We start from the raw sequence: 13,900 nt of genomic DNA, 5'->3' as shown, positions 1-13,900 counted from the left end.
TTCCTTTGTAGGATTTCTGAAACCAAAAACAGCAGAAAACAGCAACTGGCTCTTCGGCATCTTGTCAATAGGTTAGTGCCGGAAAATGCATAAATATGACATAAAGTGTGTATAAAACATGTGACTATCATCATAAAAGTAGCATGGAACATAAGAAATTATAGATACGTTTGAGACGTATCAGTGGTCCATCTTCAAGGTAGAGATCCGCATAGACCTTGCCAGCCTGTTATCAACACCACCATGAAAGATCTGTCGTGCGTAGCACCTGCTGAACATGCATGACTCAACATAGCACCAGCCAGTCAAGCATCACTTGACAACTAGCCTCTGTCACCCACTCCTCAAGCGATGCTCCCAAGAGAGAAAACGACACCACAATGCCGACATCGTCCGGTCTGGAAGACCAGATCCTAGGGTTTCCCCCGAAGCGGTAGGAGAAGGTCAACAGTTGTTGCTCAGTCACAGAACGCCGCCATCGCCCGCCAATCGGCTCGGTTTTTCACCGACAACTACGTCTTCCCTACTCGCAGCCGGGACTTGATGACGGATCCCACGATCCGACAACCTAGCCTCATGCTAACCACCTCCAGCGTAGAAGATGACCACGACCACCATGCCCGAAGCTGGAGCCCTAGGCTTCCTCATGACGCAAGAGAAGCCCAGGAATGCCACTACCACGGACGGAGCACCAACATGAGAACGGCATGTGAAGCCCACCCAAGCCCATCTAGGCCCAGATCTAGGCCAAGTCGTCAACGCTCGGTAGTGCCGCCGCCAGGGAGCAGCACCTCCTTGTCCCCGCCACCCCCACTGCCGATGTCTCAGGGGAGGTCACGCCGGACGCCACTGCCAAGTCCTCTGGTCACCGGGCGAGGTAGGACCGCCGCCGCCACACCACCAGACACTACTAGGAAAAGGGCAATCAGTGGCGCACCACTTATACCCATCAGTGGCGCACTAGTGGTGCGCCACTGCTAACTTTTAGTACTAGTGCGCCACTACTAGCTTCATGGTGCGCCACTCCTAAATGTCTGAGGTGCGCCACTGGACAGAAACAAGGTGCGCCACTACTAAAATTTGAAATTTCTAGATCTGGATCTGGATCGGAATCTGGATCTGGATCTGGCACATTTTGTTTCGAATTTTTTTGGCTCGTTATTTTTTCTCGTTCTTGTTGCTAGAATTATTTGTGCAATGTTCATTCTCATTTTTCTTAGCCTAGCCGCCTGTGAGGATGGATGAGGGAGGTAGGAGAGGTGAGGAGAGGTGAAGAGAGGTGAGGAGATGGAGGATGTAGGAGAGGATGAACAAGAGGACGAAGGCCAGAGGTAATGGAGGCCAGAGGGTCGCCGGAGGGTCGCCGGAGGGTCGTCGGAGGGTCGTCGGAGAGTAAGGTCACCGGAGGTCACCATAGTGGAGGAGCTCGCCGGAAAGTAAGGTCACAGAGGTCGACATAGTGGAGGAGGTCGCCGGAGTGAAAGGAGAAGTAGAAGAAAAGGATGAAAGGGAGGAGGAGAGGAGAGGAGGAGAGCAGGAGGAGGAGAGGAGAATGAGAGCAGGAGAATGTGTGGAGGAGGAGGGAGGAGAAAGGAGGGGTAAGTGGCCGGCTCCTCCCATTTTGAATCCCATTTTGAAATTCGTGGGCGGGAAGCTTAGTAGTGGCGCACCAAGGCATGGGTGCGCCACCGCTATTTTTTTTCTATTTTTTGCCCAAAATCTAAAACCTGAAAAAAGTCATGTTTCTGTTTTGAATTTGACGAATCCATTTTTTCTCCAAACGACCGTAGGCGGTTGAATTCGAATAGGAAATTTCGTGTAGATCGATTTTGATATAAAAAAGTTTTTCATCGTAGGTCGTATGCAACCAGAAATCCCGTTTTACCGAAAGATGACGCCATTTTGCATAATATATCGAAATTCATGATTTTAAATTTTCATTAAAACTAGATGTCATAACATATGGTCATCTCGAAGAGTTTTATTTTTCGAAATTTCTATCTATTTCTTTTATTTTTTCCAAACTCGAAAAGGCGATGGGGGGGGGGTGTGGTGGTGGAAATGTTTGGGCACCACTTAGCAGTGGCGCACCATGCTAACATGTCCATCCTCCCCTTTACATAGCAATGTCGCACCATGTAGCTGTGGCGCACCTCTGCACGGTGCGCCATTGCTATGTATAAGGCTGGGTCAAACCCATGGTCAAACTTAGTGGTGGCGCACCATAGGGAGGTGCGCCACTACTACATTTTTTATAGTGGCCCACCACTTTTGGTGCGCCATCGCTAAGTAGTAGTGGCGCCTTTGTCCTCACAGTGCGCCACTAACACCCATCTTACGGCTAGGCCTTTTCCTAGTAGTGAGATCTTTGCCCGGCAATGTCTAGGGCGGCAGCGGTAGGAGTGAGCACATGGGCGGGGCCAGGGGATCCGCCGGCGGCCGCCCAAACGAGGCGCGGCGCCGCCGCGCTAGGACGAGAGAGGTCGGGGTCCGAAATAGTACCAAAAACCATGGAGGGCTCAATTAGCATAACAAGGTGGTGTCGCATTGCTTGTCCTGATGTACTGTACAATATGAAACAATATCATATTTTTCTAATTGTCAATGGTTCAGTCAAGGCCCCGAGTATCTTGTTTGGCACAAGGTCTCCATTTTCTCAGGCACGACACTGGTCTAAATCGAATCATAGTTTTTGCAAAAAATAAATAAAAATAAGAGTGAATTCCACTTTACCCCGTAGTTGTGTATTTGTGACACATATTACCCTCATTTAATGAAAACTCATCTAGAATACCGCTTTTAGAAGCTTCAAACCCTCATTTTTGATGTGTGTCCATTGAAAAAGGTGTGAAGTGATGAAAGGGGTTCGAAATTATGCGAATGGTTACAAGGGATGGAACAAATGGAGATGTTAAGTTTGGACATGATCGCCGATGTTGATTTTCGATCTTTACCCATTTTATCGCGCCACATTGACGTAGTATGCCGGACCTATCTAACCAACACAAGTAAAATTCTAAACTTGGCTAAAACTGTGTTTAAGATCTCCTAAATGAGATATTTCGGTAGAAGTTCCACTAAACGGAGTAATATGTGTCACAAATGCACAAGTACAGGGTAAAAAGTGAAGTTCACTAAAAAATAAGTCGAACCATAGTAATATGATATTTTTTTTCGTATGGTGCCTGATTTTTTTATGAGGACATAAAATGACCTAGATTTAGCAAACCGAGACTTTTAGCACAAAGGTTCTCTATAAATTATCCGGGATTTTTTTACTGAAATTGCCATCTTCACTGTGCAAATGTCGATGGAGTACAACGGACATGACGCTCCATCTGGGCCGTCGTTATTCCATCGGGCGGCCGATAAACCGGATACACCTAGCCCACCTTGCGCAACAGCATCACTCACGCCGCGCACGGCCGCAGACTTTCACTCCCGACCTTGTCTCCAATGGCGGCCACGGCCGCGGCGGCGACGCTCGCGGCGGCCACCTCCTCCTTCCTCCGGTAAGCTCTGTCCGCGCCTCCTTCGGCCCTGTCGAGCGGATAGACATCCGGTCCAGTACTCCACTTCAGTCAATCTAACGCCTTCTCCTCCCTGTTGTCGCAGGCGCTCTCCCTTGCTGCGGCCGCACGGGTTCCGGGTCGCCCGCGACTTCGCTCCCCGAAGGTGAGGTGTCTCCTTGTATCAGGGATCTTAGTTCCCCTGCGATTCCTCTCTAATTCAGTCGGGAATTTGAGCCAGTATTCTGGATTATGTGTGTTGATGGACTGGTTTGTTTTATGCGGCATTCTGTGATGATGCTGATTCTTGAGACTGTTTGTGATTACTAGTAGCATCTGGAGTTAGCTTCTTGAAACGGTTTACGCATTTTTGTGGAAAATGCTGGAGATTTTGATTATAACATGTAGCACTCGATTTAGTATAGCAACTCTGAGGGACATGTGCATATGCAGTTCCATTGTGTGAACTGAAAAGGCACGAATAAATTCAGTCTAGTGATATGATGTGCTTAGCTGAGTGGAATACTTTATACTTTTGGTGAAAAATACTAGAGGCACAGTCATGTTTTTTACTTGTAGCACTTGACTGAGTCTGGATAAACTGACAGATGCATAGAAACATACAAGCACCTGTGCATGTGCATTCCCAGATTTAGTGAGCCCTGAAGAATCGGCTTAAAATGATTGTCATGCCCTAGTATTTGTGTTAGGATTGGTAGGCACCTTGGTCCAATAGAAAATCAACAGCGTATCACTGAAGATGTGCTTGAAGTTATTTACTGCTGTGAATGCACCTGTATATTTTTGTTTTTTAATACTAGTAAGCAACAAACCAGAAAGTAAAAAGGGCTCATATCCTAGAGTAAAAAGGTCAATACTGAATCCTGACTGAAAAAAGGCCATTCCTGAATGCCAGTTAGTTAGGATAAACCAGTAACTGACATTTCAGTTATAGAATTCACCATTGGCCATACACAGACGGGAAGTAGTCCAATTTCAGTTCAGAATTCATCACTGGCCATACACATGCGGGAAATAGTCCAATTTCAACCATTAACCATGCAAGCTTTCACTGGTAACAATCGTTTCAGATTCCACCGTGTCATGTGAAATTTGATTCCCCACGAAAACAATCTATAATAACCTGAACATTGTCTGACTCACTCTAACTTGCCTCTAGTCCAGTTAAGGCCATCTTGAAACTTCACTGCTAATTTTCTTGAGTCCATCTCTAACTGCACATTTATGGCCCTTTACCAATATTTTTAATATGTGTTCCCTATTATACTAGGTTTGTGCGCCACGCTGCTTCATCAACGAATGAAGAGACTGCTGCCAGAGCAGCGGCAGCGACTGCTGATACTGGTGGACCAACCATGTAGATTTCTGATCAGATTGCTTATTTTACTATGTTATACTACCCTTTGTGTGGCTCTGAATATTCTTCTTTGTCCATTTCTTAGTTTTGACAAAATCATTGCAAAGGAGATCCCTTCAAGCATTGTATATGAGGATGAGAAAGTGTTGGCATTTAGAGATATTAATCCACAAGCTCCTGTGCATGTTCTTGTCATCCCAAAGCTAAGAGATGGGCTAACTGGGCTTGATAAGGTATTTACAACTGCTTAATTATAACTATGTTCACTGAAGGAATTCAAACTGTTAAATGTTATGCCATGGCAGACTGGCAGTATCCTAGTATATATAGCTTTATGTTAGTACCTATTAAATATTAATGCCTTTTTAACTGTCTCTTTGACCTAGGTTAGTAATTTAACCTTTAGTAGATAGTTCGCCATATCCAATGTGTCACTTTATTCATAGAAGGCCATGCATGTAGGCTGAACCAAGGCATGCTGATATTCTGGGGCAGCTTCTTTATGCGGCAAAAGTAGTAGCTGAGAAGGAAGGCGTGGCAGATGGATACCGCGTTGTCATAAACAATGGAGCAGAAGGATGTAAGGGAGCTCATGCTCCAGATGTTTCACCCAACAATTCTTTCTGCTCCTTCCATCACAGTATTTTTAAGCATCTATGCTAATGCCGCATCATCTTCTCACAGGTCAATCGGTCTATCATCTGCACGTGCATGTACTTGGCGGCCGGCAGATGAAATGGCCTCCTGGTTAAATTTAAGAACATTAGAACAATGTACGTTTTTCTGCTCCTGTATGATGGATCATGCACTACGCGTGTAATGAGTTACTTGTAGTCTGAGTGTTTCGCCAAAGTTGATGTATGTACTATCTGGCATCTGCACTTGTGATGCCCCTCTTAGTAGTTTTCTCTCTTCTTAATATACTCTTATTACAAGTGCGAAGGACACTGAAACGGCTTGGCGACTTACCTAATACCTGCTTCTTAGTAAATGTTTTTGCATATATACACTCTACTTCAGCAGTCTTTTATCTCTGGACTTCCGGCTGCAAACAATTACCAGAAATGCATCTTGTCAGCTGCTCTCGTTCTTAAAAGGGGAAGGTAAAGCAATGCAATCACACACCTGCTAAGAGCATCTCCACTCGTCACCACCACCTGACTGTATCGGGGTGCCGGCGGGTAACCCCTAAATAGGGGGCACCGGCGCTCAGCTGCATCCCCAATTGCCCACCCCCAAATTTTAAACATAGTTCGCTTCGGGGCAAGGATCCGGGGAAACTTATTCTTGTTGGAGGGTTTATACCGATGCCTCGGTCGCTCCCCGCGGGCGACCTGGGCGCTAATTGTAGCCATCGGGAGCAGCTCCGCCTCCACCCTCTTCCCCCGCCGTCGGGCAAAGCCCGTTCAGCTTGGGCGGCGGCGGGGTCTCCCTTCCCCGCTCCAGAGGCGGGCTGCGTGGGGCAGCTTCGTCGACCGAAGGCGCGGGCTGGCGTCTGGCTTTGGCGCAGGGCGGCGTGGAGCACCCGCTGCTACGTCATGGACGGTGGTGCTCAAGCGAGCGTTGGTGCGGTTGAGGCCGGCGGCGCTCAAGCGAGCCTCGTGGCGGGTCGGTCGCGTTCAAGCGAGCGGGCGGCTTCAGATCAGGCGTCGGGGGAGCGGCCTCGGGATGCGACGGCTGCGGTTGTGCGCGGCTCTAGTTCCGCTCGTAGATGCGCAAGCGCGCTGCAGGCCAGAGGGGTCCTTGGCGCGGTGGAGGCGTCGGGGTCGCTGCGGGCAGGGCCGATCTGGGCCTCTGCGGGGCCTTGGTGCGGTTCCTTGACAGCGCGGCGGCGGGTGACCTGATCTTCGACAGCTCTCGTCCCGATCTGGTGCTCCGGCTGTTGTTGGATGCGGAGGGAGGTGCTGCTTTTGGCTGCTGCATCGGGTGTGGCCGTTTGGTGGTCGGCGGCAAGGTCCCATGCTCTTGTTGGCTGCGCTCCTTCTACCCGAGCTTCAAGTGGGCTCGATGGCGGAGATGGCATGCCAGGCGAAAGCTTTGCACCTGTTCTGAGTAGGTGACGATGACGACGGTGCCCATGGGAGCCGTACTTCTTCTTGAAGGCGTCTTCGTGAGCTACATCTCCTGCCGTCGCGGGTGTCTGGTGTTCTCATGGTCAAAACCTAAGCTCCTCGATAGCGGGCGATGGTGACATCTATGCCGCTACCTTCTTGAAAGCGCCGCTGTTGTGGGTATACTTCATGGGTGTACCATCGACAGTGCCTAGATCCGGCAAGCCCGGGTGGCCCACAGACGGTGATGAGGCATGTGGCCCATCGGGCGGCCCAGTTGCTGTTGATCATGCAGGAAGAAGTCCAGCCCAGGATCAGTAAGCCGGATCCGTACCGACATAGGAGTAACCCGGATCCACGGAGGCCCATGAGGAACCCGGATCCAGTACGACGTGTATGGAAGGCGGATCCGTGACGTGCACGGCAAGATATTGTACCGTAGCTAGGCTATCTGTAATCCGGCTAGGACTCTCCATGTAAACCCTAGATCCGTGCGCCTTTATAAGCCGGATCCCGGGAGCCCTAGAGGGAGGAACACAACTCATTGTAACAACGCGAAAGCGCCCAGATAATTCCAGACAAGCAGCAGTAGGCCCTGTCATAGTGCAGGTGTTCCGAAGCTGGGTAAATCGCGTACCACCGTCCCGAGAGCACTCCGCCCTATGGCCCCTACTTCTTCTCCCCCTCGTGAGGATCCCTCCTCCGAGGTACCGTCGATTAGGCAACGACAGTTGGCGCCCACCGTGGGGCCTGTGGCGTCTGGAGGCCGGAACCGGGAGGGTTCCGCCATGGGAAGCTACGACGACACCATCGCTGTGGGGCGCGTCCTTTACGCCGGGAATCTGCCGATCGTCCCTCCGGATGAGTGCTGGATTCCGGCTAGGACAAACCCCGTCAAGCTCTCCATCGTCCCAATTGGCGGCATTCACATCTTCATCGGGGAAACCGTCGATTCCGACGGAAACCCACTGGTAAGTAACGCAGACGCGACCGCCGCAGAGTTGGACGCTGTCGCGAAGATCCGATCTGAGATGCAGGAGCTTCCCAAGGAAGATTCCGCCTTGGATCTGGAAATTTCAAAGCCCACCCAATCCGCCCCTGAGCAGGAAACAAAGGTGGAAGACCAATGCAGATCCGCCTGGGTCTCCCAGGTGTTAGAAAAGCAGAGGTGCCACTTCGTACACTTCTTGGCCCATACCGCCGGAACCGCCCCTCAAGAAGACGGAGCTGGTCCTGAGCAGGTAGAGGCACCGGAAAACGGCGCAGATCCGGATCAGGCTCAGCCTGTCGAAGAAAGCGAAGCTCCGGTTGAAGAGTCGATTTTGGGCAATCTGAGCCCAATTTCCGGAGATACCCCCTCCATGGAATCTGATGACTTCGTCCGCAAGCTAGGGGAGTACGGTTTCGGCGATCAGCCTGAAGTCGACTCCGCCCAGCCTAAGCAGGTTCTCGCAACGGTAGCAGCGCTGGGACAAACTGGATCTGGAGACCAAGCCAGCCAATCTGACCCCCAACCATCCCAACAAGGATCTCCAATGTCTCGGGTCCGACCCCAAAGGGATTCTTCCTCGGAGGAAATCCTGTCAGCAGAGGAGGTAGCCGCGCGAGCAGTTCTTAACACACCTATAACCCCGGGCGACACCGCAGATCTGGAGGCTTTAGAGACCACCAGAAAGGAAATGCTGGCCACAGCCAAGAAGCTCGCCGATACCGAAGCTGCGTTAAAGGTAGGGAGGGCAGATCATGCGGCCTGGGCGGAAAACTTCGACAGACAGGACCGCGAGATTGCTGCCACACTCGAGCAGGTCAAGAGCATGAGGGCTGAGTGGGAGGTAAAGATGATCTATGCGCAGGCGGAGGCCGATCGAATTGTTAGAGAAGCAATTCCGCCTCGCAGGATACCCTTCAACACGCCCGCAGATCACCAGCCGCTGGAAACCCCAAAGGACAACATGCAAAAAGCTGCGGAACTGTTGAAGAAGAAGGACGAAGAAGTTGATATCAACTATCTCCGCACACTTGTCGCTTCAGCAATGCAGCAGCAAAGCAAGGCGGATACTTCGCGCAGGTTGGAATCCAATCCGGATAACTGTGTATCTACCGCGCAGAAGGACGCCCGCGCTGATCGGCATCCCGACGATGAATCACACACCGGATCCTCGGAGCGAAGAAGGAAAGCCAGGGAACACCCAAATCCGATCCCCGTACCATCAAAGACGCCACCGTCAGATCCAAGAAAGGGAAAGGATGCAATGTACTCTGGACGAGACAAATACCGCAACCCCTCTCCTCCGCCCAACGGTTACCCGCGACCCCCTCGCCGCCGTAGTCCAGCCGGAAACACCAGGCCCCCAGGGCATGGTGGGATTGTTATCCGCGACAACGTGCTGCCAAGAAACAGAAACAGGGAGCGCTCGCCGGAACCTCGCCGGAACCAGAACAATGTTCATGAGCCCGAACCTAGAAGGAGTCGGAATGAGGACCGTGGTCCAGAACCTCGCCGGAACCGCGATCCAGAACCTCGTCGGAGCCATGACCCAGAGCCTCGCCGGAGCCGTGACCCGGAACCGCACCGGAACCACCAGGGCAGCCAACGCCAGGGCGAAGGCAGCCACAGGAGCCGGAGCCAGCACCAGGAAGGCCGAGGAGATTCAGATGGCGGAAGCAAGAAGTCAGACCGCCCACCTCGCAGGTCTCCCTCACCACCACCTAGCGGTGGCGGCGGAGGTGGAGGCGGAGGCAATGGCCGGAGATCTCGCTCTCGCTCAAAGTCTCCTCGCCACGGCTCGCGCGACGCGCGGGATCGCCTTAACGAATACAGAACCGACTACATTGGTCCGAAGTGCTTTGGCAGGATGATTCGAGAGGAACCAAAGCCAAGGATGAACCTCAAGCTACCCGGAAACCTGAAGCATTATGATGGCACCGAAAGGCCGGATACCTGGATTGAGGATTACTACAATGCTGTAACCTTCGCCGGAGGAACCCCTAACATCGCCTGCCGCATGCTTCAGTTGTACCTTGTAGGTCCAGCCCGGATCTGGCTCAGCGACCTCGAGAAGAATTCCATCTTTTGCTGGTTCGACCTGAAGAACGCTTTCGAGAAACACGTCTGGGGCACCTACAAGAGACCTGCCACAACAAGCGACCTGCAGGCATGTATCCAGAAGAAGGGCGAAACATCGAGGAATTTCCTCACCCGATGGTTGGCATGCAGAAACGAGTGCGAGAACGTCGACAACCGCACAGCAATGCACGCCTTCATTGGGGGCTTGCAGCGAGGAGGATTGCTACGGCACAAGCTAACTTGCATGGTCAATGCAAATCAACTGACGTTGGACGACATGATCACCATCGCCAGCGATCACACTGCCGCCGATGACGACGCAGGCGGTGATCTCGCAGCCACGGCAATCCCTTGCATCAACAAAAGAAGAACCGTGACAACGGTAGCAACAGCAGCCATAAGCGCAAGAACCCTGATGACCAGAAGAGTGGCGGATCCGAGATGGTCGCCATGGCGTTTCAACGCGGAGGTCCAGGAGGCGGAAGAGGACGCGGACGTGGAGGCGGAGCCGGCCGGGGTCAGCAGCATACCTCCGAGGTCACTGCTGGCGGATCCCGCGCTCCGCAAACCTACGAGGAGTACAGAGACATGCCCTGCCTGGCCCATCTGGATCCGGTTACAGGGAAGTCCACTCACACCAACCGCAACTGCAAATGGGTCAATGATCTAAAGAACGACCCGGAGGCAGGGTACAAGCGCGCCCGGAAGCACCGCCCACGCGGCAAAGGTGGCAAGGGCAAGAACAAGGACAAAGAGGACGATAGTTCCGAGGCGATGGATGAGGATGATAACTCGCCGGATCCCAAGGCAGGAGCCGCAGGTAAATCCAATCCATTCGACAAAAAGAGCGTGGGGGCTTACCACACTTTCCTCGGAACCCCAACAGTACGCGCCTCCAAGTCAGCTACCCGGATCCTGAACGCCATAGTTCCGGCTGTGCCGCAGTTCGTCAGGTGGTCGGAAATCCCGTGCACATTTGATCGGAAGGATCACCCCGCAATCGTGCCAAAGGAATGCTACGCCTTGGTTGTAAGTCCCCGCATAGACGGGTATGACTTCTCCAAGTGCCTCATGGATGGCGGAGCCAGCTTGAACATCATGTACCTGGAGACTCTAGAGCGGATGAACCTCACCAAGGAACAGCTCAAACACAGCACCACTGAGTTTCATGGCGTGGTTCCGGGTAAGAAGGCGAATTCCCTCGGCAGCATAACACTTCCCGTGGCTTTTGGCGATGTTCATAATTTCCGCCAAGAGAAGATCACGTTTGAAGTTGTGCCCTTCAAGAGCTCCTACCACGTCATCTTCGGCAGGCCCACCTACCACAAGTTCCACGCAAGAGCGTGCTACATCTACAACAAGCTCAAGATTCCGGGTCCTAAAGGTATGATTACCATATCCGGAGACTACAAAAAGGCTCATGAGTGCGAGTTAGGCGAAGCCGCCTTCGCAGAGTCTGTGATATCCGGAGAAGAGCTGAAAGGCTACAGAGCCGCGGTGGATCCGACTGAGATGCAAACCACCAAGAAGCAGATCTCCGAGCAGAAAACCTCCTTCAAGCCCGCGATAGAAACCAAGAAGCATGACCTCATCCCAGGTGACTCTTCCAAGCAGGTTTCAGTCGGAGCCAACATGGACCCCAAATAGGAAAGCGCTCGTCGAGTTCCTCCGCGCTAACATGGATATCTTCGCATGGCAACCTTCTGACATGTCCGGAGTACCTAGGGAACTCGCCGAGCACTACCTCAACATAAATCCGGGGGCCAAACCAGTGAAGCAAGCTATGCGACGCTTTGGAGATAAGAAGCGCCGCGCCATAGGAATGGAACTAGCAAAGTTACTAGAAGCAGGTTTTGTAATAGAAGTTATCCACACCGATTGGGTCGCGAATCCCGTCCTTGTACCCAAAAAGAACACTGAAATACTAAGAATGTGCATCGATTACTCTGGCTTGACCAAACATTGCCCGAAGGATCCGTTCCCCTTGCCGCGCATTGACCAAGTCATTGATTCGACGGCGGGGGCGGAACTTCTGTGTTTTCTTGATGCGTATTCCGGGTATCATCAGATCCGGATGAAGGAATCCGACCAAAAGGCGACTTCATTCATTACCCCGTTCGGTACTTACTGCTATGTTACTATGCCCTTTGGTTTGAAAAATGCAGGTGCTACTTACCAACGTACGATGCAGCGGTGCCTGAAGGACCAAATTGGCCGGAACGTGCACGCTTACGTCGACGACATCGCGGTCATGACCCGGAAAGGATCCGACTTGATCAGCGACCTCACAGAAACCTTCGACAACCTCCGCAGGTACAAGATGATGTTGAATCCGCTGAAGTGCGTCTTTGGCGTGCCAGCCGGAAAACTCCTTGGCTTCATAGTCTCTCACAGAGGCATTGAAGTTAACCCGGAAAAGATCAAGGCAATCCTGTGCATCAAAAGGCCAACTTGTCTCAAAGATGTGCCACGACTAACTGGTTGTGTTGCAGCAATCAGTAGGTTTGTTAGCCGTCTTGGCGAGAAGGCACTACCTCTGTACAAGCTGCTGAAGAAAACAGACAAATTTGTCTGGGACGACGCAGCCGATGCAGCTCTTCGAGGGTTGAAGGAAATACTTACCTCCCCACCTATCCTGGCAGCTCCAGCAGAGTCAGAGCCAATGCTCCTTTACCTGGCAGCTACCAACAAAGTCATCAGCCTCGTCATCGTGGTGGAGCGAAAGGAAGAAGGTCATGAATATGACGTCCAAAGACCTGTCTACTACATTAGCGAGGTGCTGACGGAGTCAAAACAAAGGTACCCTCACTTTCAGAAGCTAGCCTATGGAGTGTTCCTGGGCAGCCGGAAGTTGAGGCACTATTTCCAAGAGCACCCAGTAACAGTTGTGAGCAAGGCTCCGCTGTCAACAATTCTCAACAACGCTGACGCAACAGGACGTACGGCTAAATGGGGCATCGAATTATCCGCCTTCGACATCGCTTACAAGCCCAGGACTGCGGTAAAATCCCAAGTCTTGGCAGATTTCGTCGCAGATTGGACAGAAGCTCCGGATGCAAGTCTGGAGCCGGAACCAGAGACATGGGTCATGCACTTCGATGGATCCAAGCAGTATCAAGGCTCAGGAGCCGGAGTCACCCTGAAGTCCCCTACCGGCGAAGAACTGCAGTATGTTCTGCAGATCCACTTCGAAGCTACTAACAACATGGCGGAATATGAGGCTCTACTACACGGCCTGCGCATCGCTAAGGAAATTGGGATCAAGCACATCATATGCTGTGGAGATTCCGACCTGGTGGCACAACAAGTAGCCGGAACCTGGAACGCCAGAAACTCCGTCATGGCGGCCTACAGAGACGAAGTTGATGAGATCGCCAAGTGCTTCCTCGGATACGAAGTCAAGTACGTCAGGAGAGACGATAACACAGTGGCAGACATGCTATCCAAGCTCGGATCCGGCAGGAGGCAAATTCCGCCTGGCATTTTCCTGGAGCATCTCCGGATACCCTCGGTAAAGGGCGTTAACCCGGAAAACCCAGAGGTGGCAGTGTCTCCGGCTAGGGAAGTGATGGCTATCATTCCGGCTTGGACACAGGCTTTCCTGGACTACCTCATCGATCAGAAGTTGCCAGAGGACGAGGTCCTCGCACGACAGATCGTCAGACGAGCCAGAACCTACACAATAGTTGATGGACAGCTCTATAAACGAAGTGCAGCAGGGGTATTTCTTAAATGCGTCTCTAATCAAGATGGCATTGAAATCCTCAGAGAGATCCACGCAGGGGATTGCGGGCATCATGCCGCTCCCAGATCACTCGTTGCAAAAGCTTTTCGGTTAGGTTTCTATTGGCTTACAGCTAAAGAAGACGCTGATAAAATAGTCAAGACCTGCCGA

At 51.8% G+C, this 13,900-nt stretch overlaps 1 protein-coding gene across 1 annotated transcript; it reads left to right on the top strand.

The window, feature by feature from the left end:
• The first annotated feature begins 3,362 nt into the window (after positions 1-3,362).
• LOC127311986 (14 kDa zinc-binding protein-like) lies at positions 3,363-5,860 on the top strand. Its single transcript, XM_051342461.2, has 6 exons — positions 3,363-3,512; positions 3,616-3,675; positions 4,801-4,887; positions 4,973-5,120; positions 5,350-5,467; positions 5,572-5,860. Exons 1-6 carry the CDS (start codon positions 3,457-3,459, stop codon positions 5,637-5,639), a joined length of 537 nt encoding a protein of 178 aa, XP_051198421.1. The 5' UTR covers positions 3,363-3,456; the 3' UTR covers positions 5,640-5,860.
• Positions 5,861-13,900: the final 8,040 nt, after the last annotated feature.

Source organism: Lolium perenne, chromosome 7, assembly GCF_019359855.2.
Source record: "Lolium perenne isolate Kyuss_39 chromosome 7, Kyuss_2.0, whole genome shotgun sequence".
Classification (NCBI taxonomy): Eukaryota; Viridiplantae; Streptophyta; class Magnoliopsida; order Poales; family Poaceae; genus Lolium; species Lolium perenne.
The sequence above is the reverse complement of the archived record's forward strand: the minus strand, read 5'-3'. Positions and strand labels throughout refer to the sequence as shown.

Excerpts from the sequence above, each read along its gene's own strand:
- LOC127311986 (XM_051342461.2), top strand. The coding sequence starts at position 3,457 with ATGGCGGCCACGGCCGCGGCGGCGACGCTCGCGGCGGCCACCTCCTCC. Across the intron at positions 3,513-3,615 it reads GCCACCTCCTCCTTCCTCCG|GCGCTCTCCCTTGCTGCGGC; the intron begins GTAAGCTCTGTC and ends CTGTTGTCGCAG. Across the intron at positions 5,121-5,349 it reads GGCTAACTGGGCTTGATAAG|GCTGAACCAAGGCATGCTGA; the intron begins GTATTTACAACT and ends CCATGCATGTAG.